At 45.5% G+C, this 26,689-nt stretch overlaps 1 protein-coding gene, 1 long non-coding RNA gene and 1 pseudogene across 2 annotated transcripts; all 3 read left to right on the forward strand.

Annotated features, from left to right (window-relative positions):
- Positions 1-5,499: 5,499 nt before the first annotated feature.
- On the forward strand, positions 5,500-8,133 carry LOC133923751 (uncharacterized). Its single transcript, XM_062369019.1, has 2 exons — positions 5,500-6,157; positions 6,224-8,133. Exons 1-2 carry the CDS (start codon positions 5,500-5,502, stop codon positions 7,861-7,863), a joined length of 2,298 nt encoding a protein of 765 aa, XP_062225003.1. The 3' UTR covers positions 7,864-8,133.
- Positions 8,134-13,512: 5,379 nt separating this feature from the next.
- On the forward strand, positions 13,513-16,078 carry LOC133923752 (uncharacterized; annotated as a pseudogene).
- A 6,162-nt stretch (positions 16,079-22,240) lies between these two features.
- LOC133923852 (uncharacterized) lies at positions 22,241-22,935 on the forward strand. Its single transcript, XR_009910672.1, has 3 exons — positions 22,241-22,407; positions 22,481-22,554; positions 22,705-22,935. It is a non-coding gene; the product is annotated as an uncharacterized LOC133923852 (long non-coding RNA).
- The last annotated feature ends 3,754 nt before the right edge of the window (positions 22,936-26,689 follow it).

Below are 26,689 nucleotides of genomic sequence, written 5' to 3' on the forward strand. Positions count from 1 at the left end.
TTATTGATATGGATTGGTTTTAGAGGGTAAAAAAAGAGACAAAACATAGTCAAGTTATGTTTGAAGATCATATTGATGTTTAAAACAACAAGTATTTGCCTCCGAAGGATGCCTTTTAGCACTACCCCAGAACAGATATTTATAGACGGATTTTAAGCCCTATCACAGACAGTTATAGGTTTTGTCTCTATAAAAATATTTGTGATACAAAGCTTATTACTGACGGTTTCAAAACCATCTGCAATACACTTATACACATACGTATTTCCTAGATAATCGTCTATACGTAGTAAGAGTTAAAATGGTATTTGTTTAAACCCGTCTGTAATTACTAAAAATCACAGATATATTTTATTTAAACCCGTCTGTGTTAATTGTCACAGAAGCGTTTTTTTTTAAAAAAAAATTGTGAATGTCACCTTTCCCTCCTATAAAAAAATTTGCTTCCTGGCTGAGCCAGGAAACAAATTTTCTTATATGGGGAAAGGGTCATATAGATTACACACTTTATAATTCTTAAATTAAACATATTGACACATTGTTCATAGCATCGATCACACATTATTCATAACATCGATCACACATCATTTATAATACAAAATACATGCATTTACATATATATCACAAAGATTAAGAACATTATATATTATTCAGAATACATAAACCTAGCTAGTTATACATTATTGATCGATCGACGTTGTATTCCAAAAGGATCAAATGATTGACATCATGGCGAAGTCATTTTTCAAAAAGACGAAAAATGATTGACAAACTTGAGTCGATCGACGCCGTCTTTAAAAATATTGGGTTGAGATGATGTCTCCCCTCTCATCTTTTCTAAAGACGGCATCATCACACACATGAGGACTTAGAATATGACCGTGGGTACGCAAAGGCAGAGATGCCTTCACAAACACACGTTCAGCACTTAGAATATTGTCATAGCACGCAAAGGGCTGCCTGGGAGGCTGAGAAAGTAATAATAAAGTTGTAGCCCGTCTATATATAGCATGCCGATTTTATCTCTTTTTTTTTTTCCTTTTTTGGCTCTGCTAAGGTCATGCTAACGAGAATGCCAACACTTGAAATTAAAGGTTTGTTCGACGGCAGAACAAGAGTCACTATATAATTGTCGTTAGGGGTACTAAACCGACGACAGCCGCGAAGCTCATGCCGCTGCTTGCTAGGCTCCAGCTTAATATATACAACCTTAAGTAATTATAAAAAAGAATATAATGGGCCAATGTGGAGAGTCACTATAAGTCGAGAACTCATTTTAAGACAATATTTGGTTGGTGGGATGGGATGTGATGGAACGAATCTATTATATTTTTGAATTGTTTGGATGGAGAGCAGTGAGATGAAATGATTCGAAATTAGAGAATATTTTTCAAAGATTCAGTACGGAGCTATTAAAAAAATGATAGGACACAACTATCTCACTTCAAATATAATACTGATGGTAGACAAACATCTATATAAAAAGCACCTCAAGGATAAATCATCTCATCCATCTCGTTCACCAACCAAACACTACCTAAATTAGTCTTTATTTACCTCCACTAGCAATTTAGGATTAAAGAACTAAAATCCTTTTTCACATATTAGACATTTGAGATTTATTAAAAATGATTAAAATATAATAAACCAAACCTTTAAATTCTAACACTGGCATATATGAACAAGTGTGTACTAATCCCCTTACTTATGGTAAAGGCGTATTTCAGATGCACGTGAGTTGGTATCGCAAATAGTTTGATTTCCCGGCAGGTTCTTTCTGTCTCTGGTGTCTCTGTCACGAGGACACCAGGCCGATTGTTTGTTCTGCTGGCTTCAGATTAAACGGTGCACCTCAATAACAGCTATATATCAGCACAAAAGGGAGCAAATATGCAAATTTTGGGACATGATTATTCACGTCTGGGCAACCACCTCATAGTGTGATGGTAAAGATACAAGGATACAACTTTACACTATGTGAAAAACAGATAAATAAAATATAAAATTAGCAATGGGTCACTAGAATTAGGACCCGTCGTTAAAGGTTAGGACATGAATATTCACTTCAGGGCAACCACCTCATAGTGTGATAGCGAATTGACGTCAGTGTATGACTTTACACTATGTGACAAGTCTTTCTAGGCCAGTTATAAGTGACAGATCATATTATAACCTATCACTGATGACAAGTCATAAGTGACGTATACTGTTATAACCGTCACTGATGACTCAGCTCTGTTATTAGAGCTGACCAGCTACTGCACGTCCAGCAGTTATAGAGCGCGACCTTGACGCCAAAATCTGGCAATTTTCTTCCATTTCGCTAAAGACTCTAATATCTTTTTGATTTGAAGTTTGAATTGTTGCTAGGTCCTTGAAGGTTTGCATCTCCTCCTCTAACCCTTATTGGTAGATTTTTATGCTTTGAGTTGTAATCAACCATATTGCATCTTTATCCAAAATCTTAGTACAAATGAATTGTATTTATGTTAGATTTAATACTAGGTTTACCTGATCTACCGCAAGATATCATAGATCTAGTGTAATTGTATAAAATTTTTAATCACATACTTAATCATGTAATTAAGGTCATTGTTAATAAAGAATGAATGTTTTTACATTGTAGATAGCGGATAGAAGTTGGATGTACCTTGAGACCCGAACTTGTCCGAAGTACTTAAGCGGGGTGAAGTATTTCATGAGTGTTGCATTGACGGATATGAAAGATTAGGGTAAAACGACAAAGTATTATCCATATCGCAATTGCATGAATGATAAGAAGTTCTCGAAACTAGACAATATCCATACACACTTGGTCATACGTGGATTTAAAGAGAAGTATACATGTTGGAATAAACATAGTGAGGAAGGCCTTAATGAAGGAGAGATGGATCGAGACCTCCATGCCGATAGTGTGGATCTTGATGATATGGATTATGATCTCAGGGACGAGTACATATTAAGTTACAATGATAATGATCTCGTGAATTTTATGGAAAATATGGACCAAATGGTGTGGGATGTCGAGCGGAACAATGACTATAATAATGGTAAGTTTGTTAAATTTCAGGAATTTATGCGAGATTTCAAACCACCCCTTTATCCCAACTGTAAGAAAAAGTACACGTGCAACACCGCCGCGCCCCTCACTTCCAGAGAAGACAGCTTTCCTGCCTTCTCCTCCTTCCAGCTTCAATTCCATCTCCCCCAAAAAGCCCAAAGAAGAAGGAAAAGGGAGCAAAAAAAAGCTATAAGAAGCACCTGTCAAAGAAGTCCACGAACATTAGAGAAGCGTAGATTAGCAACCACACGAAATTCCAATATGGGAAGCCCTAGATGACGGTAGATTACCTAACAAGGGTGGGACAAGCATGTGAGGACCTGCATAATTACTACATGCAGACTTGTAGAGACACTAAGGCTCCATACATAGTCATACAGTACAAATTACGACACTTCTTAACTGACGATGTCTACTCCCTTTTGGGTTTCAAGAACTTATATGACCTCTTCAACCTTTATGCCATGGATGTATCATTACTACGGATCTTCACATTATAAATTTCTTGAAACTGGACATTCATTAATTAATACCACTAAATATTCAATTTAACTATTTTCTTGTCTGTAGACACTTGACCAAAGAAACGAAGAAGAAGGAGCCCATCGGATTTCTTGACTCTCAGGCCATTTCAATCTCGCTCATTAAAGCGCATGGCGACTACGTTGTAGACTATGTGGCCAGGACAATGCAACACTATACCAAAATATACTACTTGTTAGGCGCCCACAATACCGGTGGCCATTAGATCTTACTGGTCATTTGCCTTAAGTGAAACTTGGTGTGATAACTTGACTCATTATGACCAGTATGACCAAAAGGTAAACCTGGAGAGTGTGATTACAACGTTGTAAAAGGATTCCTTGATGTGTAAGTTCTGTCTGGATTAGTTTATATATTTAACTTTTTTAACATTCAAATATTCTGTAATTGATCCCTCTTTATATAGGGTGTTTGATAAGTACCTTCGCGCTGATTCTGACTACAACGTGAAAGACAGCCACAGACTGACACACAAGACCGGGTTTGCGGTAAATGCTACCAAACAGATTACCAAATGCTCTCTGTTGCTATTTTTTTTTCTCTTGATCTAATAGTAAGTTTTCTTTTTCATAGTGCTGCTAACAACCACTGGACAACGCCTGTGGATTCTATGTTTCGTACAACATACTCCTACTCATGATTCGAGCAAAGAATATCAAATCCCCCGATGTAAGTTCAATATAAGATTATTCATAACTAATTTAAATAATTAGTTTAATTTCATGATAATATAACATTGGTTATGCGTCAAATTATGCAGGATTATGAGGCTTGTTTTCTCAACGACGGTGCACTCCTGGGGATTCGACAATGGATCGCCGAGTTCATAATGTTTGAAGTCATTAACCCACACAACGAGTTCCACTGTAGAAACCGTAGGTCATGAGGTCTTATGTAATAGGAAGTGATTATAACTTTATAACTTGTGATTCTGTGATAAATTGATTGGAACTCTGTAACCTTTGTGATTATGTGATGAAGTGAGTTCTTATATAAATATGTTTGTCGATATGGATATGGATTTATTGATGTTGTTTGTAGATAAAAAATGACTGCCAAATTCTAACTATGCTCCATGATGTAGTTAGGAAGTAGGAGAAACCTGCATGAGTGAGGTCAATAGTGACGAGTGAAAACCATTACTCGTCACTTATAACCTATGCATAAGTGACGGGTAATCTCGTCACTAACCAACACATGGAAAACGCACATCAGTGATGAGTGAAGAATATTAACCGTCACTTATGATCTACACATAAGTGATGGATAACCTTGTCAGCTATCATTGATGTGTTTATATAAGTAACGAGTAACCTCATATCTACGATTTACACATATATAAGTGTTTTCAATAATATTTTCTGTAGACATATGGTAGTGGCTCACTTACATGTGTGTTAGTGTGGTGTACGCGTACAGAGGTGTGCGTTACTTTGTAGTTGAAAAACAGAATAATCACGTCAGAAATAAAAGCACGGAACAACGACATCATCGCTAACACATGAGGACTTAAGAGTATTGTCTTGGGAACGCAAAGGCAGACATCGTCGCAAACACACATTGAGTACATAGAATATTATCAAGGGCACGCAAAGGACAGCCTGGGAGACTGTGAAAGTAATAATAAATGTGTAGCACGTACTTTCTCTTTGTTCTTTGCTTTGATAAGGTGACGCTAACCAGAATGCCAACGCTTGAAATTGAAGGTTTGTTCGATGGCAGAACAAGCGTCACTATATAATTGTGGTTAGGGGGAACTAATCCGACGACAACCCGCCAAACTCGTGCCCCTGCTTGCTAGGGCTCCAGCTTACTATATACCTCGAGTAATTCTAAAAAAATACTACATACATTGAGTGATTGTGACACACAAACCAAGAGAGAGAGAAAGAGAGATGTTTGATGTGTGGAGTGCTGTGCAATGGTGGGACGAGTGGCAGCTGCGCATCCTCGTCCTTGGTAGCCTGTGCCTTCAGTGGTTCCTCCTGTTGGCTGCCCCCATGCGCAAGTACACCATTCCGTATTGGTTCAGAAAATGCATCTGGCTGGCATACATCAGCAGTGATGCTCTGGCCATCTACGCGCTCGCCACCCTCTTCAATCGCCACTCCAAGGCGACCACTAGCAGCGACTATGGTGTTAGTTGCACTAGGAGCAAGGCGAGTATCCTGGAGATCCTATGGGCTCCTGTCCTTCTCATCCACCTGGGTGGCCAGGAGGAACTGACCGCCTACAGCATCGAAGACAACGAGCTGTGGATTCGGCACACCGTGACCCTGGTGTCCCAGGTCACGGTTGCCCTGTACGCCTTCTACAAGTCGTGGCCCAGCTCCAGCGACTGGAGGCTACTGGCGTCGGCGATTCTGCTCTTCATCATTGGGGTCCTCAGCTTCTGCGAGAAGCCATGGGCTCTCAATAAAGCTAGCATCAACAGACTGGCGGCCGTGTCGGCCGTGGTACAAGGAACAAAGAAGCGTGCAATATGGCGGTCGAAGTTGAACGAGTTCTTCTTCTTCGACGAGGCCATCTCCTTCACCAAGTCAGGTGACTCAGGTCAGGAGGGGAGGCAGTACTTGAAGGAGTACTATAAGCAGCTGGAAGACAGACATGCCATACCAGACGGAGACAAAGTCTATATGGTAGTCTCGGACATGTCGCTGTCAGCTGCTGCTGATGACCTGGTGAGACGACGCAAAGCTACGAGCGTGTGGGATGTTCTGCGGCCTATTCCATTGAGACCGCGGGCCTTGCAGCGCTGGCTGCGTGGCGCGTTTGGGGTCATCTACACCAGAGCTAATGTGGTCTTCACCCCTACATACTTGGCGTACCATGTGCTGGTGGTCCCGGTCCTGCACATCGCCGCCCTCACGCTCTTCGCGATGAGCCACAAGCACCCGTACAACTACACCGACGTCAAGACGACGTACGTCCTCCTGAGCTTCACCGCCGCTCTGGATGTCCTCGCGGTGTTCATCCGGCAGCTGTTGTACCTGGGCATGTCCAAGGCAGGCGTTCCGGCCTTGTGCGAGACGGTGCCCGGGTACAACCTCATCGACGCCGTTCTCCGGAGAAGCCAGAAGGACATCGGGTGGCTGGTCAAGTGCGCCACGCGCATGGGCTTCAAGGAAGAGTATTTTGTTTTCAAGGGGGATGATAATTATAAGCTGTATAGAAAAGTTTCGGGGTCGGTTCTCGCAGAAGCGGTGAAAACATATGGCCGCGACCTTGCCAGTTACAGGTTCTTCGAGGAGGAATATGCACCGATGTTCAGTATCCCGAAGGAAAAAGAGCCAGAGCCAGAGCCAGCACCAGCACCATGTCCAAGTCAGCAGCAGCCGCAACATGCTGTTGAGGCATCTAGCCCCGACCACACGGAGACAAGTATAACGCGGAGCAGCCCGGATCACAACGACACGGTGATGCTGCCACGGAGCCCGCCGTGGTCATCCGACACGAGCTTCGGGACAAACTGGATTCTAAGAAAGGAGCTGCAAAAGGACTGCAGCCCCGAGATACGGAAAAGCCTGTGCCGGTCATTCGACAGGAGCGTTCTCCTTTGGCACATCGCCACCGACATCTGCTTCCGCATGCAAGATTATCGGCCGCATGATCCTCCTAGTCCTGGAGGGTGGTGGTGTACGGGCAGTTCTTCAGAGACAGAAGATGGGGACCCTCTGTCGCTTCGTAAGGAGTGCACACAGGCCATATCCAACTACATGGCCCACCTTCTCATCTTCCACCCCGAGATGCTGATGACCGGCAGCAGGCAGCATCTGGTCACCGAAGCCATGAATGAAATGGAGCACTTCTTGGAGGGGGATAAGAACAGGCCCAGCCGACGACTGCGCAGGCCCAGACGAGATGACCTAAAGAAGATGATAGATAAAACAACCAACGAGCAGGATGGTCATCATGATAAGGATTTTCATATCGTCGAAGCATGCAAGATCGCAAAGGAGCTGTTGGCTCTGACGGAGGAGACGCGCTGGGCGGTGATGTACTACGTGTGGGTGGGCATGCTCTGCTACTCCGCCAGCATGTGCAGGGGCTACCTGCACGCCAAGAGCCTGGGCGAAGGCGGTGAGTTCCTCTCCTTCGTCTGGCTCGTGCTCTCGCTCAAGGGGGCCAAGACCTTGGCCGACAAGCTCCAGATGCCGGACCCAGCAGATCAGAAAGCCAAAGAAGAATCTCCACCAGAAGCTAGTTCATCGACCCCCAAGCCCAAGAAAAAACTAGTGGACCCTCGACGACGTGGTTGATTGATTTACCTGTTTATTTGTTTGTTTGTTTTCTACTACGTACAGTAGCTCGCTTGAATTGCTTGCTGCTCTGGTACGTACGTGCGTCTGCTACCAGCTGCTGTTTGCTTGTTTGTTTGTCGCCGCTGCATGCATGCGCTTGCTAGCTGCGTGTTGCTTGCTTGATCGATCGATCTGGTGTACTCCCGCCGGTTTGTTTGTCGTCGTCCCAGCTGCTTCTGATTGAGTGTATGTGTTCGTTGCTACAATTATTGGCCTATATCATTTATATTCTCTCACCTCCTCTCATACGTAATGTCTACTGGCTAGCTTGTACATTACGAGTCCGTGCGCTATAGGCGACAACGACGGCGGACTGTGGTGGTAAGCAGGGGCGAAGCCAGCATCTAAACGAGGGGTGTCTATGTCTTTACTGTCTATCAAAGCTATAATAGATTACTGTTTATTGTAGATATTATTAGTAGCAATTTTAGATAGGAGAGGGTATAAGGTAACGTCGCCCCTGGAGGCAAGGTTCATGGTGGTGCAGGAGCAATTAAGAAGGCATTTGTTTGTCTGCATAGGACTCAAAGTGCATGGTGACGAGTTTAGAGAGTCAACCAAAGATGGCTTCAAATTCGACAACACAAGAAACACCCGTTAACTCAAACGTGATCAGAACTTTCACATTTTCCCCAAAAAAAATATAGGATGTTACTGGAGCTAATTAAGTATCCATCACGTAATTTGAAACACGATTTGCAAATAATTGTAGATGTATGTAAATATACACATAAAATATATATAGGATCAACTTGGTTGATGAGAATTTAATAATTAAGGATCTACTAGAAGTACAATATATCCGGAAGATAGACCGTCGTCGTACACGTGTCCTTCATCTGATACGTTAGGTTTCATAACTGTCATGAGGTAAATAAGCCATATGCCGATATTCCAAGCAGTTCATCATGTTCCATATGAAAATTACTCCTAGATTAGGAAGAAGTTCTCTAGATATTGAGAAGTTATACTAGAAAACCATGTAGAGATGCATTATATTGAGTTATATCATATGATATAATTGCTTATAGAATATGTAACAAATAATTGCTCTAGAGAGCTTAGGAAACAACAAATATGGTATTATGCAATGTAGGAGTTATTTCAACTCATTAATTTATTGATGTCCATTGCAGTACGACACTGTGTTTTTTGGAGAGGGAGCACACTTGCACACTACATATGCACAACACACTTATATCACACAATACGCTAGAGAAGAGATCAGAAGATATAAGGCTTTCAGTACTCGAGAATATATAATATCACTCAACATGCACGCGTGTATAACGTAGTGGCTTTGAACCTTGTGGTGGGCAGGTTGCTCACGGCGAGCCTTACCACCCCAAATAATCCAGCCCATTTACCAGCCCAATCACAGCCCAATCACACTCCAACACAGACCATCTAGCCACCAACGTGCACGCGCTACCTCCCCTCCCCACCTTGTTTCCTCCTCCGTCTCGATGCTCGCCGCCGCCGCGCCACCCTCACAGATTGAAGCCCCAGGTCACTGCTCTGTCTGCTCCTACTCTTGGCCTCGACGAAATCCCAACGCCTCCTCTGCCCCTATCTCGAGCTCGCGACCAGCAGACCATGGTGAGTACAGCAGGGCCATCCCATCGTCGCACAACGCTTGCTTGTGTCGGCTCAGCTTCAAGTCCGTGTGCCCTTACCTTGTTGCGGTGCGCAGGAGAAGCAACGTGGGAAGGCAGTCCAGGGGGCGGAGGGCAGCGGTTACTGCCTGGATTTGGATGAAGAGGAGGACCTGGAGGAGTTCCGGCTACTGATGACCCACCGGCCTATGGAGAACCTTGACATAGAGGGGCTCAGGCATGTGTCCATCCACACGCAGCTCACCGTGTCCAACACTGGCTTCAGTGTCGTACCCCTCCTTTGGGTCACCTTGTGTAACTCATACCAGTCCCTGAATCAGTAACTGGTATACACATATTTCCAACAGAAGTAGACATCATAGGCATATATCGATTAAGTACGATATTAGGGTACATCATAGAGTTCATTACAATAAGGGTCCGTAGGAGTTTGAAGAAGGAGCAGACGAGGACTTCAACGAAGGCAAGTCCTACAACCGTTGATCATGTTGATCATATGTTTTTAAATACAACCCGTAGAGTTGTTGTTTCGAACAATAGGAGTATGCATGATTAGATTAATAGTTATGATTTTAAAGAAATGTTAGAATAGTTATGACCCAGCTTGTTTATCCCATACCTTGTCATTGTTACCATTATTCCGTTGAAACCCTAGAAGGTTTCCAACATCAACTATAATGATTGTTTGAATGAATGCTTGTTTACTAGTATGCTTAGGATTGCTTTGCTCAAAAGAAAGAACTAGATTATTTACATATGTTAATCATGCCTTTCAAAAATGAGAAGTGTTGTGTGCTTGGTGCGTGTGCAAGTAAAACTTGTGTTCTTGGGAAAACTCTAGAGTAGTGTTGACGAGGGTGAGTAAGGTACCCCACAAAGGTGGGAACTACCTTGGAGCAAGGTTCGCCTTTATGGTGTTCTTGCTGGGAGACTCTTGCCTCGATCGTATAAGAACCGGTTCGCTGTGACATCTCACCTAGTATCCACTCGTACAACCACATGGCCTGTATGGGCAGGACTTGACCTAACCCCTCTAACTTAGTGCGGTACCCACCCGGAGGTGGGTAGTGGCAATGGGGACCAGGAGAAGATTTGGGTGGTGCGTAGCCCAAGGTCCAGCTGGTGATATTGTTAAGGCTATGTCAAAGCCTTGGGATTGCTAAGTGGTCCTTCCCGTGAATCTTCTAAGGCCCCTGGTATCTTAGTGCTCCATGGGTGGATATTGTGACTTCGTTGTGAGGTTGTTGCGTCTCGTTATGACAGCTTCACCAGTTGCTAAGGTGAGAGCCTGTGCATATCTTGTGGGTAAAGTGTACAACCTTTGCAGAGTGTTAAACCTATCCGGATACCCGTGTCCTCGGTCAAGGATATGCTATGGTTTGATCACAATGATTAGCTTTTCAGCGTGAGTATCTCCTTGGTGTGTGAGTGGACTGTGTGCCCGTGTTTTCGAAAAGAAGGGTTTTGGCTTTGTGCCCTAAGCCTCCTGGACCGTGTGTCCGCTGGAAAAAGACTTATGGGAACTGGCGGGATGGAAGTATCTCTCCCAGGACCGTCAACTCCCATAAACTCAACTTACGTGTTCTCTTCGGAAGTGTTTTTATTAAAGTTAGTCTTTGCAAAAATGAACCTTGCATCAACAAAACTAGCTTTCCACAAAACCTAAAAGACTCTACAGCCTTATCCTTGATCTACCCTTAAGCATCTAATTTTTCCCCTTGAGGTAGACTTGTTGAGTACCTTATGTACTCACACTTGCTAATTGTGGATCCAGATGATCCAGAGGCCGACTTCGTCGAAAGAGAAGATGAAGATTAGTGAAGCCGGTTTCATCTGCACTCAAGCTGCCTGTAGGGCATGGGTTGCTTTTATGTGTTTTCGCTGTGCTGTGAGGGTTTGTTAATTTATACCTTTGGGTCTCTATTTTAATGAACTCTGTGTTGTACTCTATTATCATATTTAATCGATGTATGTCTGTGATGTCTACTCCTGTTGGAATTCGTGCGTACCAGCTACTGATCCAGGGACTGGTATGAGCTACATGAGGTGACCCCAAAGGAAGGGTCCGACAAATGATGAAAGGGAAAAATGCAAACCCCCTCCCAAAAGTCACTTGGATTTTGACTCCCCCCCCACCCAAAGTTGTTTTGTTGTAAACCCCCCCCCCCCCCTAAAAGTTTGATTTGTTGCAAAAAAAAACCCCCCAAAATTCAAAAAAATAAAAAAATCACAACAAAATTCTAAAAAAAAAACTAGAGACAATTCTAAGACCTTCTCTGAAATGTTTTTTCAAAAATAATATCCTTTGCATCATATTTCATGGAGAAAAAATTTGTAAAAAAATAAAAATGTGCCGCTCATTTATTAACTCATGTTATTTTAACTTTTTCATGTCTACCATTATTTTTCCTACACAAATAATTGTTTAAGTAAACTAATAAAAGTGGTTTCACTAATTTTGGGTGTGTTATGGATTAGTTATGAATTAATCTATTTGCAACACATTTACTCAATCCTGCTCGTTACAATAACTATTTCAAGATTTCATGTATTTTTAGAAGATAGAGGATCATGTAAGAAGACTAAAAAAATTTGTTTCATAATTTTTGGATTAGTAAATAATTAACTATGCATTTAATTCGAATTAATATATGAGTTGCACGTTTTTCTTTTTTTTCAAACTTACTCTCTATGAAATATGATGCAAAGGATATTATTTTTGAAAAAAATTTCACAAAAGGTCTTAGAATTGTCTCTAGTTTTTTTTAGATTTTTTGTGATTTTTTAATTTGTTTTTGAATTTTTGGGGTGTTTTTCAACAAAACTAAATTTTTAGGAGTTTTTTTAAAAAACAACTTTTGGGGAAAATCAAAATGCAAGTGACTTTTGAAGGATTTTTGTATTTTTTACATGATAAAATCACAAATATTGTCTTGGGAACAGCGACATCATGACTAACACATGAGGACTTAGAATATTGGCTTGGGAAGGCAGAGACATCATCGTACAAAGAATATTGTGAAAGTAATAATAAATGTGTAGCACGTACTTTATCTTTGTTCTTTGCTTTGATAAGGTGACGCTAACCAGAATGCCAACACTTGAAATTGAAGGTTTGTTCGATGGCAGAACAAGCGTCACTATATAATTGTGGTTAGGGGGAACTAAATCGACGACAGCCCACTAAACTCGTGCTCCTGCTTACTAGGGCTCCATACTATATACCTCGAGTAATTTAAAAAAATACTACATACATTGAGTGATTGTGACACGGCACGAAAAAGGCACGATACAATCTGTATGACTATTTTTCGTGCTTATCCTCTAATCTCTCTAATACAAAACGTGAGATATTAAAAGAGATACTCTAATCTCTTTGATATAAAACGTGAGATATTAAAAGAGATACTCTAATCTCTTTGATATAATTGTAAAATAATAAGAGATAAATATGTAAATATAGTCAGGGGATATGAAGCATATATGATTGTGACAGATATACGTGTGAGATAATAAAAGATAAATATATAATTATTGTCAAGTTATACGGAGCAAGACCGTCTCTGATCCAGCACAGCACATGACGTGTCGAGGATCATATTTAAACATTTCTAAAAGTGACTTATACCGATGCGACATAACACAATGCCGATCGTCCATCATAGCTAGTGAGTATGCCAGTGGACACGACAGAGCCGGACTGTGCCGGCACGGCTGCACAAAGTCCCAGCACTAGTGTAGAGTAACACAGACGAGGACTTAGAATATTATTGTGGGAGCAAAGGCAGACATCGTCGCAAACACACATTGAGCACATAGAATATAATCAAGGGCACCCAAAGGACAGCCTGGGAGACTGTAAAGTAATAATAAATGTGTAGCACGTACTTAACCAGAATGCCAACGCTTGAAATTGAAGGTTTGTTCGATGGCAGAACAAGCGTCACTATATAATTGTGGTTAGGGGGAACTAAACCGACGACAACCCGCCAAACTCGTGCCCCTGCTTGCTAGGGCTCCAGCTTACTATATACCTCGAGTAATTCTAAAAAAATACTACATACATTGAGTGATTGTGACACACAAACCAAGAGAGAGAAAGAGAGAGATGTTTGGTGTGTGGAGTGCTGTGCAATGGTGGGACGAGTGGCAGCTGCGCATCCTCGTCCTTGGCAGCCTGTGCCTTCAGTGGTTCCTCCTGTTGGCTGCCCCCATGCGCAAGTACACCATTCCGTATTGGTTCAGAAAATGCATCTGGCTGGCATTCAAGCAGCGATGCTCTGGCCATCTACGCGCTCGCCACCCTCTTCAATCGCCACGCCAAGGCGACCACTAGCAGCGACTATGGTGTTGGTGGCACTGGGAGCAAGGCGACTATCCTAGAGGTCCTATGGGCTCCTGTCCTTCTCATCCACCTGGGCGGCCAGGAGGAACTGACCGCCTACAGCATCGAAGACAACGAGCTGTGGATTCGGCACACCGTAACCCTGGTGTCCCAGGTCACGGTTGCCTTGTACGCCTTCTACAAGTCGTGGCCCAGCTCCAGCGACTGGAGGCTACTGACGTCGGCGGTTCTGCTCTTCATCATTGGAGTCCTCAGCTTCTGCGAGAAGCCATGGGCTCTCAATAAAGCTAGCATCAACAGACTGGCGGCCGTGTCGGCCGTGGTACAAGGAACAAAGAAGAGTGCAAGATGGCGGTCGAAGTTGAACGAGTTCTTCTTCTTCGACGAGTTCATCTCCTTCACCAAGCGAGATCAGGGGGAAGAGTACTTTAAGGATTACAATAAGCAGCTGGAAGACACACATGCCATATCAGACGGAGACAAAGTATATATGATAGTCTCGGACATGTCGCTGTCAGCTGCTGCCGATGACCTGGTGAAACGAGGCAAAGCTACGAGCGTGGATGATGTTCTGCGGCCTATTGCAATAGCAGATAGGGCCTTGAGGCGCTGGCTGCGTGGTGCGTTTGGGGTCATCTACACCAGAGCTAATGTGGTCTTCACCCCTACATACTTGGCGTACCATGTGGTGGTGGTCCCGGCCCTGCACATCGCCGCCCTCACGCTCTTCGCGACGAGCGACAAGCACCCGTACAACTACACCGACGTCAAGACGACGTACGTCCTCCTGAGCTTCACCGCCGCGCTGGATGTCCTCGCAGTGTTCATCCGTCAGCTGTTGTACCTGGTCATGTTCAAGGCAGGCATTCCGGCCTTGTGCGAGACGGTGCCCGGGTACAACATCATCGACGCGGCTCTCCGGAGAAGCCAGAAGGACATCGGGTGGCTGGTCAAGTGCGCCACGCGCATGGGCTTCAAGGAAGAGTATTTTGTTTTCAAGGGGGATGATAATTATAAGCTGTACAGAAAAGTTTCGGGGTCGGTTCTCGGAGAAGCGGTGGAAACATATGGCCGCGACCTAGCCAGTTACAGGTTCTTCGAGGAGGAGAAGCCGCAACATGCTGGGGTAACCAACCCCCCCGACACGGAGATGATACGGAGGGCGATCAGCCCAGGTGTGGGACCAAGCTTCACCACCGAGCACAACCGGCCGCCGGCGCCGAGCGATGGACAGCTGCAACAACATGATGGTGAGACATCCAACACCGACGGCGCGGAGATAACGCAGAGCTGCCCGGATCACAACGACCGGCCGCCGGCGACGAGTGATGAGCAGCAGCTGCAACATGCTGAGGCATGCGACCCAGCTGGCACGGAGAAACCACGGAGCAGCAGCGCGCCGCACGGGTCATTGTCATCCGACAAGAGATTCCGCGCAAACTGGATTCTAAGTAAGGAGGTGCAAGAGAAATGCGGCGACGAGATACGGAGCAGCCTGCGCCGGTCATTCGACAGGAGCGTTCTCCTCTGGCACATCGCCACCGACATCTGCTTCCGCATGCAAGATTATCGGCCGCATGATCCTCCTAGTACTGGAGGGTGGTGGTGTACGGGCAGTTCTTCAGAGACAGAAGATGAGGACTCTCTGTCGTTTCGTAAGGACTGCACACAGGCAATGTCCAACTACATGGCCCGCCTTCTCAACTTCCACCCCGAGATGCTGATGACCGGCAGCAGGCAGCATCTGCTCACCGAAGCCATGACTGAAATGGAGCCCCTCTTGAATGGGGCGAACATCAGCCAACGACTGCGCAGGCCCAGACGAGATGACCTAAAGAAGATGATGGATAAAGCAATCAACGAGCAGGCTGGTTGTCATGGTGCGCCCAATAAGGATTTTCAAATCGGCCAGGCATGCAGGCTCGCAAAGGAGTTGTTGGCTCTGGAGGATGATGAGACGCGCTGGGCGGTGATGTACCACGTGTGGGTGGGCATGCTCTGCTACTCCGCCAGCATGTGCAGGGGCTACCTGCACGCCAAGAGCCTGGGCGAAGGCGGTGAGTTCCTCTCCTTCGTCTGGCTCGTGCTCTCGCTCAAAGGGGCCAAGACCTTGGCCGACAAGCTCCAGATGCCGGAGCCAGCAGATCGGGAAGCTAGTCCACCGACCCGCAAGCCCCAGAAAAAAACATTCGACCCTCGACGACGTGGTTGATTGATTTACCTGTTTGTTTGTTTGTTTTCTACTACGTACGTAGCTCGCTTGAATTGCTTGCTGCTCTGGTACGTACGTGCGTCTGCTACCAGCTGCTGTTTGCTTGTTTGTTTGTTGCCGCTACATGCATGCGCTTGCTAGCTGCGTGTTGCTTGCTTGATCGATCGATCTGGTGTACTCCCGCCGGTTTGTTTGTTGTCGTCCCAGCTGCTTCTGATTGAGTGTATGTGTTCGTTGCTACAATTATTGGCCTATATCGATCATTTATATTCTCTCACCTCATCTCATACGTAATGTCTACTGGCTAGCTTGTACATTACGAGTCCGTGCGCTAGGCACCACGGCGAGGCTCGAGGCGACAACGACGGCGGACTGTGTGGTGGTAAGCAGGGGTGAAACCAGCATCTAAACGAGGGGTGTCTATGTCTTTACTGTCCATCATAACCATAGTAGATTACTGTTCATTGTAGATATTATTAGTAGCAATTTTAGATAGGAAGGGGTATAAGGTGGCGTCGCCCCTAGAGGCAAGGTTCGTGGTGGTGCAGGAGCAATTACGTATCCATCACGTAATTTGAAACACGATTTGTAAATACACTACCGGAATCGATGTGTATGCCGAGTGCATTATATCGGGCATTCGGTAAACAACCACCTACGCCGAGTGCCCGACGAAAGCACTCGGTAAACAATTAGGCACTCGGTAAATACCTCAAAAAGCACTCGGCAAACAATAGCACTCGGCAAAATAGAGAAAAAACACTCGGCGAATTCGGACACTCGGCAAACAACGCGCCACGTGTCCCTCCGTTCTGCGGCTGACGGCGAGTCGCCCCTTTGCCGAGTGTCGTCTAACGGACACTCGGCAAACATGCCCGATATTAAGCACTCGGCAAACTATTTTTTTTTCTTTATTTTCTTTTTGATTTCCTTTTGTTCTCTTTTCTTTCTCGTAATAACAACCAACCAAGGGCCGCCACACATCGATTCCGGTACTACTGCAGTATGGTTTAAGGATGATATTGTTATGAACTTGGAGTTAGAATTCAGTTGTGCTTCAAGATTGAGATGCAGCAGATGTGGACTCCTGGGAGCGGCCCTTGGAATCAGTTGTGCTCTGAACATGTGTCAAAGATGCTACCGTGTGATGAGCTGAGCTCACAAACAAAGGAGGATGACAATTCTTCTTCCTTGCTTTAAAAAAGGAATTTCTCTGCTATATACTATCATTCCAGCTGTCATCCAGACAAAGAAGGAATTTTCAATGCTTGCCAAGTGGAAGAAGCAAAAGCAGATCAGCTTGACACACCAAGCTGCCCTTCTGATCTATGGGTTTTGCTTGGTTCATCGTTAAGTGCATCAGAGAAGGTAGCTGGTAGCATAGTAAGAAGTGGTGGAACAAAAAAGCGACTTCATTTGGTGATTCTTGGATGGATAACATGTTTGCTATGTTCCATCGAAATCCAACTTTATGGACAACTCTTTTGCATAAGAAATAATTTGATGGATATAAGTCAAATAACGAACAAAAATGGGTAGAAAAACATGAGACTTGCCATGGTGTCATGATATGATACGTAGAGGCTGTGGTAAAAATTTGAGAAGGTTTTGCAAAAGTTGTCATGTACGATGCTTAGAAACCGAAGCATCTTCGAAAAAGAATTGTGGTTTCGAGAGGGAACGGATCAGGTTTGAAGCCAAAGTGACGGTTGAATTATCGTTTGACCTTGAAACTTTTTCTACACTCAACATACAACATAGAATATTCCATGTTAAACTTTGGCATTTTTCTGGGTCCGTTTGCTATTTTTAATTCATTAAGTGCATTTCTTGGCTTTTAATGGATATAAGTCAAATTTGATCTGCAAGTACATGAAATAATGAACAAAAATGGGTAGAAAAATCATATTCATGTTGTTGAGTCTATTTTTAGGCCTTACCCAAGAAATGAAAAGAAATTTGAAACATCTGGGTGGCAACACTCGACCACCAACATGTAGCTTATTGGTTTTTTAATTCTAAAAAAAACAAACGAAGTCTGAAAAACATGAGACTTGCTATAGTGTCATGATATGATATGTAGAGGCTGTGATAAAAATTTGAGAAGGTTTCGCAAAAGTTATCACGTACGATGCTTAGAAACTGAAGCATCTCCGAGGAAGAATCATAGTTTCGAGAGGGAACGGATCAGGTTTGAAGCCGAAGTGACGGTTGAATCGTCGTTTGACCTTGAAACTTTTTCTACACTCAACATACAACATAGCATATTCGATGTTAAAATCTGGCATTTTTGTGGGTCTGTTTGCTATTTTTAATTCATTAAGTGCATTTGTAGCCAAAAAAAAATTCAGGTGTTTGCCCAGTGTTCTTGCGTTCACACTCGGCAAACAAGTGATTTGCCGAGTGTCCGTGATTTGGCACTCGGCAAACCTGGGCTTTGCCGAGTGTTCTAGATTTGAAACTCGGCAAAAGACGACACTCGGCAATTTACCGAATATAGGGTTTCCCCACCCCGGCCGCGCGCGGGGACAGATCTCAAAATATCCTCTTGCCTTCTCCCCGGCCGCCGCCGCCGCCTCCCGCGCCCCCCCCCCCTCCACCGCTGCCGCCAGCGCCGCCCTCCCCCTCCTCCGCTGCCGCCCCACCCAGCGCCGCCGCAGCCCGACGTCGCCTCGCCCCGCGCTGGCCAGCGCCGCCCCGCGCCGCCCCCCTCCGACGCCGCTCCGCGCCAGCCCACTCCGCCTCGCCCCGCGCTGCCCGACGCCGCCTCGCCCCACGCCGGCCAGCGCCGCCCCGCGCCGGCACGCTCCGACGTCGCCCCGCGCCGGCCAGCGCCGCCCCGCGCCGCCACTGCTCCGACGTCGCCCCGCGCTGCCCCGCGCCACCTCGCCCCGTGCCGGCCAGCGCCGCCCCGCGCCGCCCCCCTCCGAGGCCCGGGGTACAAGGTACCGCCACATGCCTGCGCCGTTGAAGCCATGTGCTCCTCCCTCCTTTTACCCCCTCCTCCGGACAGTATTGCCATGAGGACTTCATATGTGACTCATGTCATTGTGGGCATGTGTTGCTGGTAGCACATGAAGTAGATCATATGGAGTCCTCGTGGAAATACTATCTGGGGAATGGGTTATGAAAGTTGATTCAGATTTGAGTCTGCGTTGTCCTCTAATTAGTCTTTAGATGGTTGTATCCTCCATATTTGTCATGCCTGTGTTGTTATGCCAGTTTTGCTATTTATTACAAAGGAGGTGCCGCCGAAATTTTGAATTTTGGCTAATTTAGGCTTTAGGATGTGCATGTCGCGTAACCTATGCGTCTCCCGTTTGAAAGAGTTATGGTTATAAATATGCAAGTCTTTGCATATCTATAACCGTAACTGTTTCGAATTGTCCACATTTTTTGGACAGCCCGAGGATGTGTAGATTGGGTTCGTTTCAATGCTCTACTCCGATCCGAGACAGAGTTTCGGCAGCGTCTCCCCGTTGTTCTCTGGATACACATTCTCTTAGCTTGTTGCCGAGACGTGTATTTGGAGAACAGCGGGGAGGTGCTGCCGAAATTCTGTCTCGGATCGGAGTAGAGCATGGAAACGGCCCAATCTACACATCGTCGGGTGGGATTAGGACCTATCTTTACCTATTAGATAGTTTGATGCATGCCGATTCCCTCTTATGGTAAAACACAAATATTTGATGGAAATAATTAATTGTATAGGTAGATAAAATTGATTTTTATGTTACTTGCTGAATAAAAAATATTATATGTGTATGTTTCCCAATATGTTAGAGGATGGATGATCGTGAGTGGATGTACACTGGCTGCTCTAGTCAGGGTTTTTTGACCGATGAATGGATCTAGAAGACCGATGCATTCTTGGAATTAGCATTTGCTAGGCCTAAGGGATCTCGTGGAACTTGGTGCCCCTGCAGTATTTGTGCAAACGCGCATCAACAAACAAAGGAGGTCATGGGTCAACACCTTTGTAAGAATGGGTTTATGCCACACTATACCCGGTGGACCTACCATGGTGAGTCCGAACGTGCCAGAGAGGAGGTGGTGCGTCAACGCACCAACGACTATGATGTCGGGGTCGGAGACATGCTAGATGACTTTTATGACGCACATTTTAATGAAGCACGTATGGAGGAAGTGCCGGAGTCAACCGCAAAGGCCTTTTATGATATGTTGTCTATGGCGCAGCAACCCCTTCACGGGCATTCCAAGGTTTCTCAACTGGATGCCATCGGACGCCTAATGGCTATCAAGTCCCAGTTTAGCTGCAGCCGAGAAACCTTCGATGCAATGCTGACAGTTGTTGGTAGCCTTCTCCCGGAAGGTCACATTCTGCCAAAGAGCATGTACGAGTCGAAGAAAGTCCTCCGTGCACTTAAGATGCCATATGAGCAGATACATGCTTGTCCAAAGGGATGCATCTTATTTAGGAAAGAACACGCGGACGCAAAGTACTGTGTGAAGTGCAATTCCTCTAGGTATCTTGAGGTAGACTCTGGTGATGGTCAGAAGAGGCATCTCGCAATCCCCGTGAAGATCCTTCGGTATCTTCCATTCGTACCGAGAATCCAACGGCTGTATATGACTGTGGAATCTGCTAAACAGATGACATGGCACAAAGATGGGTATCGATACAATCCTGACAAGCTGGTACATCCATCGGATGGTGAAGCATGGAAGAGGTTCGATCTGATTTATCGTGAAAAAGCTCTAGAGGCTCGTAATGTACGAATTGCGCTCGCAACTGATGGGTTCAATCCATATGGTATGACTTGTGCCTCATACAGCTGTTGGCCCATGTTTGTTATTCCCCTCAATCTCCCCCCCCCGGCGTCATCTTTCAACGACAGAACATATTCCTATCGCTGATAATTCCAGGGCCTGAATACCCGGGGAAGAATATGAGTGTGTACATGGAGCCGCTGATGGATGATTTGGTCTGTGCTTGGGAGGATGGGGTCTGGACATACGACCGAGCTACAAAGACAAACTTCAAAATGCATGTTTGGTACCAGTACTCCCTGCATGACCTACCGGCGTATGGGATATTCTGTGGCTGGTGTGTGCATGGGAAGTTCCCATGACCAGTATGCAGGGCGGCTCTGATGTTCATTTGGTTGACAAAGGGTGGCAAATATTCTTCCTTCGACAAGCATCGACAATTCCTTCCTCTTGACCATCCATTTAGACAAGACGTGCAGAACTTTACGAAAGATGTAGTTGTCGAAGGCTCAGCACCACCTAAGATAACCGGTGCCGCGGTTCGTGCTCAGTTAGACGCTCTCGAGGCCAATGCCCAAGGAGATGGATTTTTGGGATATGGTGAGCAACACGCCTGGACTCACAAGCCATGCTTGTGGAATCTCCCCTACTTCGATGATCTCCTTCTTCCACATAACATTGATGTAATGCACACTGAAAAGAATGTCACTGAGGCCATTTTTGGCACAATCATGGACATTCCTAAGAAGACGAAGGATAACGTTAAGGCTAGAGTCGATCAAACGAGATTATGCAATAGACCAAAGCTAGACATGGCCCCTCTCAGAGGCGGGAAATTGTGGACGAAGCCAAAGGCCAATTTCGTTCTTACAAGGGCCCAAAGGAGGGAAGTACTTGAGTGGTTCCAAACCTTGATGTTCCCTGATGGGTATGCAGCGAATCTGAAGAGGGGAGTGAATTTAGCTACTTTGCGAATCAACGGGCTCAAGAGTCATGACTATCACATATGGCTTGAGCGGCTACTGCCGGTGATGATTCGAGGCTATGTCCCCGAGGATGTTTGGCTAGTGCTTGCGGAGTTGAGCAATTTCTTCCACCAGCTTTGTGCTAATGAGTTATCTCATACCGTGGTAGCAGGCATGGAAAGACTGGCGCCTGTGTTGCTCTGCAAGTTGGAGAAGATCTTTCCACCCGGCTTCTTTAATCCGATGCAACATATGATTTTGCACCTCCCGTATGAGGCACGAATGGGGGCCCGTGCAGGGCCGTTGGTGCTACTCAATTGAGAGATTTCAAAAGATTCTTCGAAATAAATGTAAAAATAAATGCAAAATTGAAGCATCCATAGCCGAGGCATACATCCTGGAGGAGGTGTCAAACTTCACAATAAAATACTATGCTGACAATCTTCCCAGTGTGTATAATCCACCCCCTCGTTACAATGCTGGCAACCCCGAAGATGAATCAAAGCTTAGCATCTTTAGAGGGCAACTTGGCAGTGCAAGTGGTGCGACTAACAAGACCTTGCAACATGAAGAGTGGCGCACTATTATGTTGTATGTCTTGACCAACCTATCCGAAGTGGAGCCGTACATGCAGTAAGTGCTCAATACATTATTTCTCAACTAGTCACAAGTTTGTGTCCAACTCCGCTTCTTCTCATTGCTATAGGGAATTCAATGAGCAATTCTGGCATGAATCAAGGGAACCTACCCTCGAGGAAGCTTCGGCCCTTCTTAGAGATGGTGTGGGAAATGACATGCCCAATTTCATTTCTTGGTTCAAACAGAAAGTACTTTCTAACTTGGCTATTACACCAACTTGATTTCATTTCTAACTTGATTTCATTTCTTACATGCGACTAATACACCAAGCTATCCCGCTTAAACTTGTAGGGAACAACCGACGAGTCTATGAGTGCCGACTTGAGACAAGTTGCTGATGGTTGTGCCTATAGGGTCAGGTCATTTAAGGCTTACGACGTGAATGGATATCGCTTCCACACAGCAAGCCACGAGCAGAGTCGGCCCAATCGTAGAACAACAAATACCGGAGTTTTTACTCCAGGCTTAGATGGGGCTGAGTACTACGAAAGAATTGAAGAAATATACGAACTAAATTTTGATGGGAGCAAACCTCTGAATCCCGTCATATTCAAATGCCATTGGTTCGATCCAGAAGTAGTGAGACGGACCCCTAATCTTGGGCTAGTCGAAATTCGACAATCAACCGTCTTACCAGGAGATGATGTCTATATTGTGGCTCAACAGGCCACGCAAGTTTATTATCTCTCGTACCTGTGCAAAACCGTTGAGCGTCTTAAGGGTTGGGATGTTGTGTACAAGGTACCGCCACACGGTAAACTACCAGTCCCAAACAATGAAGATTACAACATAGACCCCAACACATATGATGGAGAATTCTTTCAAGAAGATGGCCTCGCAGGGAATTTTGAGATCGACTTGATGAAAGCTCAGGGCATGGAAGTAGACAATGAAACTGGTGCTGACGAGGACGAAGAAGACGAGGTTGAGAATGCGAGGGACTTGGAATTACTTGAGCGGTTACATTTAGGCAATGGCGGTGATGACGGCATTCCTCCTCCCGAGCATCAGGATGATTATTTCAACATGCGTGATAGTGATGATGAGACTTATGATCCAGCTGATCCCGATGATGATGATTATTTATAATAACTATATGTTTATTTCTAATAACTGTATGATTTATTCTTTCTCATAGCATGTTTTTTTTAGTATGCTTCATTTATTTACATCAAGTTGTAGCATCCGTACTAATTGGTTTACTCATTCTCATAGCATGGGTTTTTTAGTATGCTTCATCTATTTAGATCAAGTTGTATCATCCGTATTAATTGGTTTACTCTTTCTCATAGCAGGTGATTGAAGCATGGTGGGCGGTATGAGGAAGTTAACGTCGCTATACAAAGAGGAGACGGGGAAAGCCACGGATGCAGGTGACGGGTCCGGAAAGAGACCCCGGGGAAGACCTCCAGGAAGGCCGAGAGGCGGAGGCAGGGGTGGAGGAGGTGCTTCTATACCTGCTGTTGAGGAGGAGACTGAGTCGCCTCTAGGTGCGGCTGAGTCTGAGTCTGACTCACCTATACCTATGGCTGCGACTCAGTCTGGGGATGAGGAGGAGCAGGTAGAGGAGGAGCAGGTAGACCAGGGGGGTAGCTCTAGCTCTACTTCTTCTCGTGTGTGGCTGCGTGGTCCTTCTAGCCTCCCGAGGCGACCGGTGCCAATGGCTAGACGCCCGCTCATTCGACCAGATGGAGAGAAGTAAATGGCTCTCTCTACTCTCACTATTTTTTTGCCTTTGTATCTTCAATATTTCAACACATACTAATAATTTGCCTTTACACCTGTGCAGGAACTGGCTGAAGGTTGGAGAGGGTGACCACTCACGCCATGTAAACGGCATCCTTGGACTTTTGATCAAGGAGAAGTTCCCTGGCATGGTTACTTTGGGCGGAGTAACCAAGCCGGCATACACATGGGCCCACTATGCAGCCGCGCCGGATGCCCGTGACCGGGAGGGAAGGGTGTTTCCCAATAGAGCCGAGCGGGTGAAGGCCGAGTTGTGGGTAAGTTTCTTTCGCACTACATTAGTCAATACTAATTGCATGGAAATTATTTAACTAATGATTGGATCCGTCGCGTCTATATGCAGGATTTTTTTAGATGCGAGCCGGGCTTGGAGGCTAGGGCAGCTGCTGTCGTCGACAAAGCTGCCAAGAAGCTTGTTAAGGATATGCACTATGAGGCGCGCATCCAGGCCGTGATCAAATTTCACGCGGAACACCTTGGAGCGAAGGTGACAAAAAAAGATGCTAGGACCATATCTCTGACCCGGGAGCAGTACCTGCAGGTAAAGTACATTAAAGCTTATTATTCCTTAGATTACTAACACTTAATTTCTTCTTCTTATATATCATGTACTTGATTATTTAGGTGCCTCCGGGGTGGTGCACCGGAGACCTTTCGTGCTGGACGGTGATTGTGGACAAGTGGTGCGTTCCCGAGTGGGAGGAGAGTCACAATGCTTGCCGTGAAAGGCGATTGTTGATGCCTGGTGCGCCACACCATCAAGGCAACCTCAGCCTGACTGGTTTCGCAGCTAGATGGGTATGCAATAGCATCTGTTGTTCCCAAGCTCAGTTCTCCTTAATTTCTGTGCGGGCGTCCCCTTTATGAATGTTATTGCTTTTCTGTTGCAGTCGGCAAAAAATGATGGTCAGCCTCTCTCCCAGTTCAAGGCTTATGCTTTGGCCCATAAGTCAAAGGCGATGCACGGGGTTGCTTATGACCCGAATGACCCGGCCTCAATGTACACCAACGAGAACGTCAAGGCTCGCCTGGATGGATACACATCGATGGCAAAGGAGGTCCACGGCCCAGACTTTGATCCGAGCGAGCATGATCTTGATGGGGAAGTGGTTATGAGGGCAGGAGGAGGCAAGAAACATGGCCGGTTCTGGATTGGCGACGGCACACTCGATATGGCCACCACTCCCTCTCTCTCTCAGCTTAGAGCTCAGAGCACGAGCTCAGGTCCGGGTATACGCCCTCGCCCAGAGCCTACATGGATTGCGATGAACGAAATCCAGGTTAGTTCTATTTCATTCATCCTCCACGATCTTTACATGCTTTGCATTGGAACGATGATGAGATTGCGATGACATACTGTAGGCCCAGCTGGATGAAGAAAGGAGGCTCCGGCACGAATTAGAGAGATCGTTCGAGGAGAGGATGGCGGCAGAACGATCCCAGTGGTATGCGATGATGACGCCCCTTTATGCTGCAATGTGCCAAACTCCGCCACCGATGCCAACCCCTTCTCGTCCACTTGCTCCACAGGCTCCACACACTCCTGTGAGTTAGTTTATAACCTTGTAATCACCATTATTGCCATTCCTACAATCATAGAGTGTTGTGCTAACTATCTCCTCCTTTGTGCAGTATCCATCAGAGGGATCGAATACGCTTGGAGCTGGAGGTTCGCACTTTGGTACTCCACCTCACTTTGGTTTGTTCTCCTCACTTTGAAAACTTACTTTTGTAACCCCATATCCATACTTAGCATTTCTGTTTACTTTCAAATGCATACTTCTTACTTAGTGTTTCTGCTCCTTGATTGATGCAGGTTAAGGTGGTAATCAAGTGTGGAGTCCGTTACAGCCTGCAACATTTTCTTTTTGTTTGGACTATGTTTTGCTATCTTGTCACGACAATTTGTGATGTTTGTGTCACTTGCGATGTTTATGCGACGGTTTATGTGATGTTTGTGGCATATGTGATGTTTATGCGACGGTTTATGTGATGTTTGTGTAATATGCGATGTTTATGTGAAGGTGGTAATCTGTGAAATATATATAAATTGCAGCGACAGTTTTGAATCTGGTATGGATCAATTGGCAATCTGGTATATAATAGTTTGCCGAGTGTAACACTCGATAAACAAGGCTATGCCGAGTGTAACACTCGGCAAACGTGACACGTGTCGCAAGGCTGTTCAATCTGGCATTTTGGATGCCAGTTTGCCGAGTGTGCTCCAATACACTCGGCAAAGAGTGCCACGTGTTGCCAAACTGTGCTATCTGGGCGCTATTCTGTGCTCACTTTGCCGAGTACCCTCCAATACACTCGGCAAACGTGCCGTGATTTGCCGAGTGTATTCCACGGACACTCGGCAAAGTCGGCAAACTGCCCAAAAAAGGGACGATGTGCGAGCGCCACGTGTCCTCATGTTTGCCGAATGTATCCCTTAGACACTCGGCAAAGAGGCCGTTAAGGCCCTGGCGCCGTTAGGTCGCTTTTTTTGGCCGAGTGTTGTATTTGGCTCTCGGCAAATATGTTT

The sequence above is a fragment of the Phragmites australis genome, chromosome 7, assembly GCF_958298935.1.
Source record: "Phragmites australis chromosome 7, lpPhrAust1.1, whole genome shotgun sequence".
Lineage (NCBI taxonomy): Eukaryota > Viridiplantae > Streptophyta > Magnoliopsida > Poales > Poaceae > Phragmites > Phragmites australis.

Excerpts from the sequence above, each read along its gene's own strand:
- LOC133923751 (XM_062369019.1), top strand. The coding sequence starts at position 5,500 with ATGTTTGATGTGTGGAGTGCTGTGCAATGGTGGGACGAGTGGCAGCTG. Across the intron at positions 6,158-6,223 it reads CACCAAGTCAGGTGACTCAG|ACGGAGACAAAGTCTATATG; the intron begins GTCAGGAGGGGA and ends ATGCCATACCAG.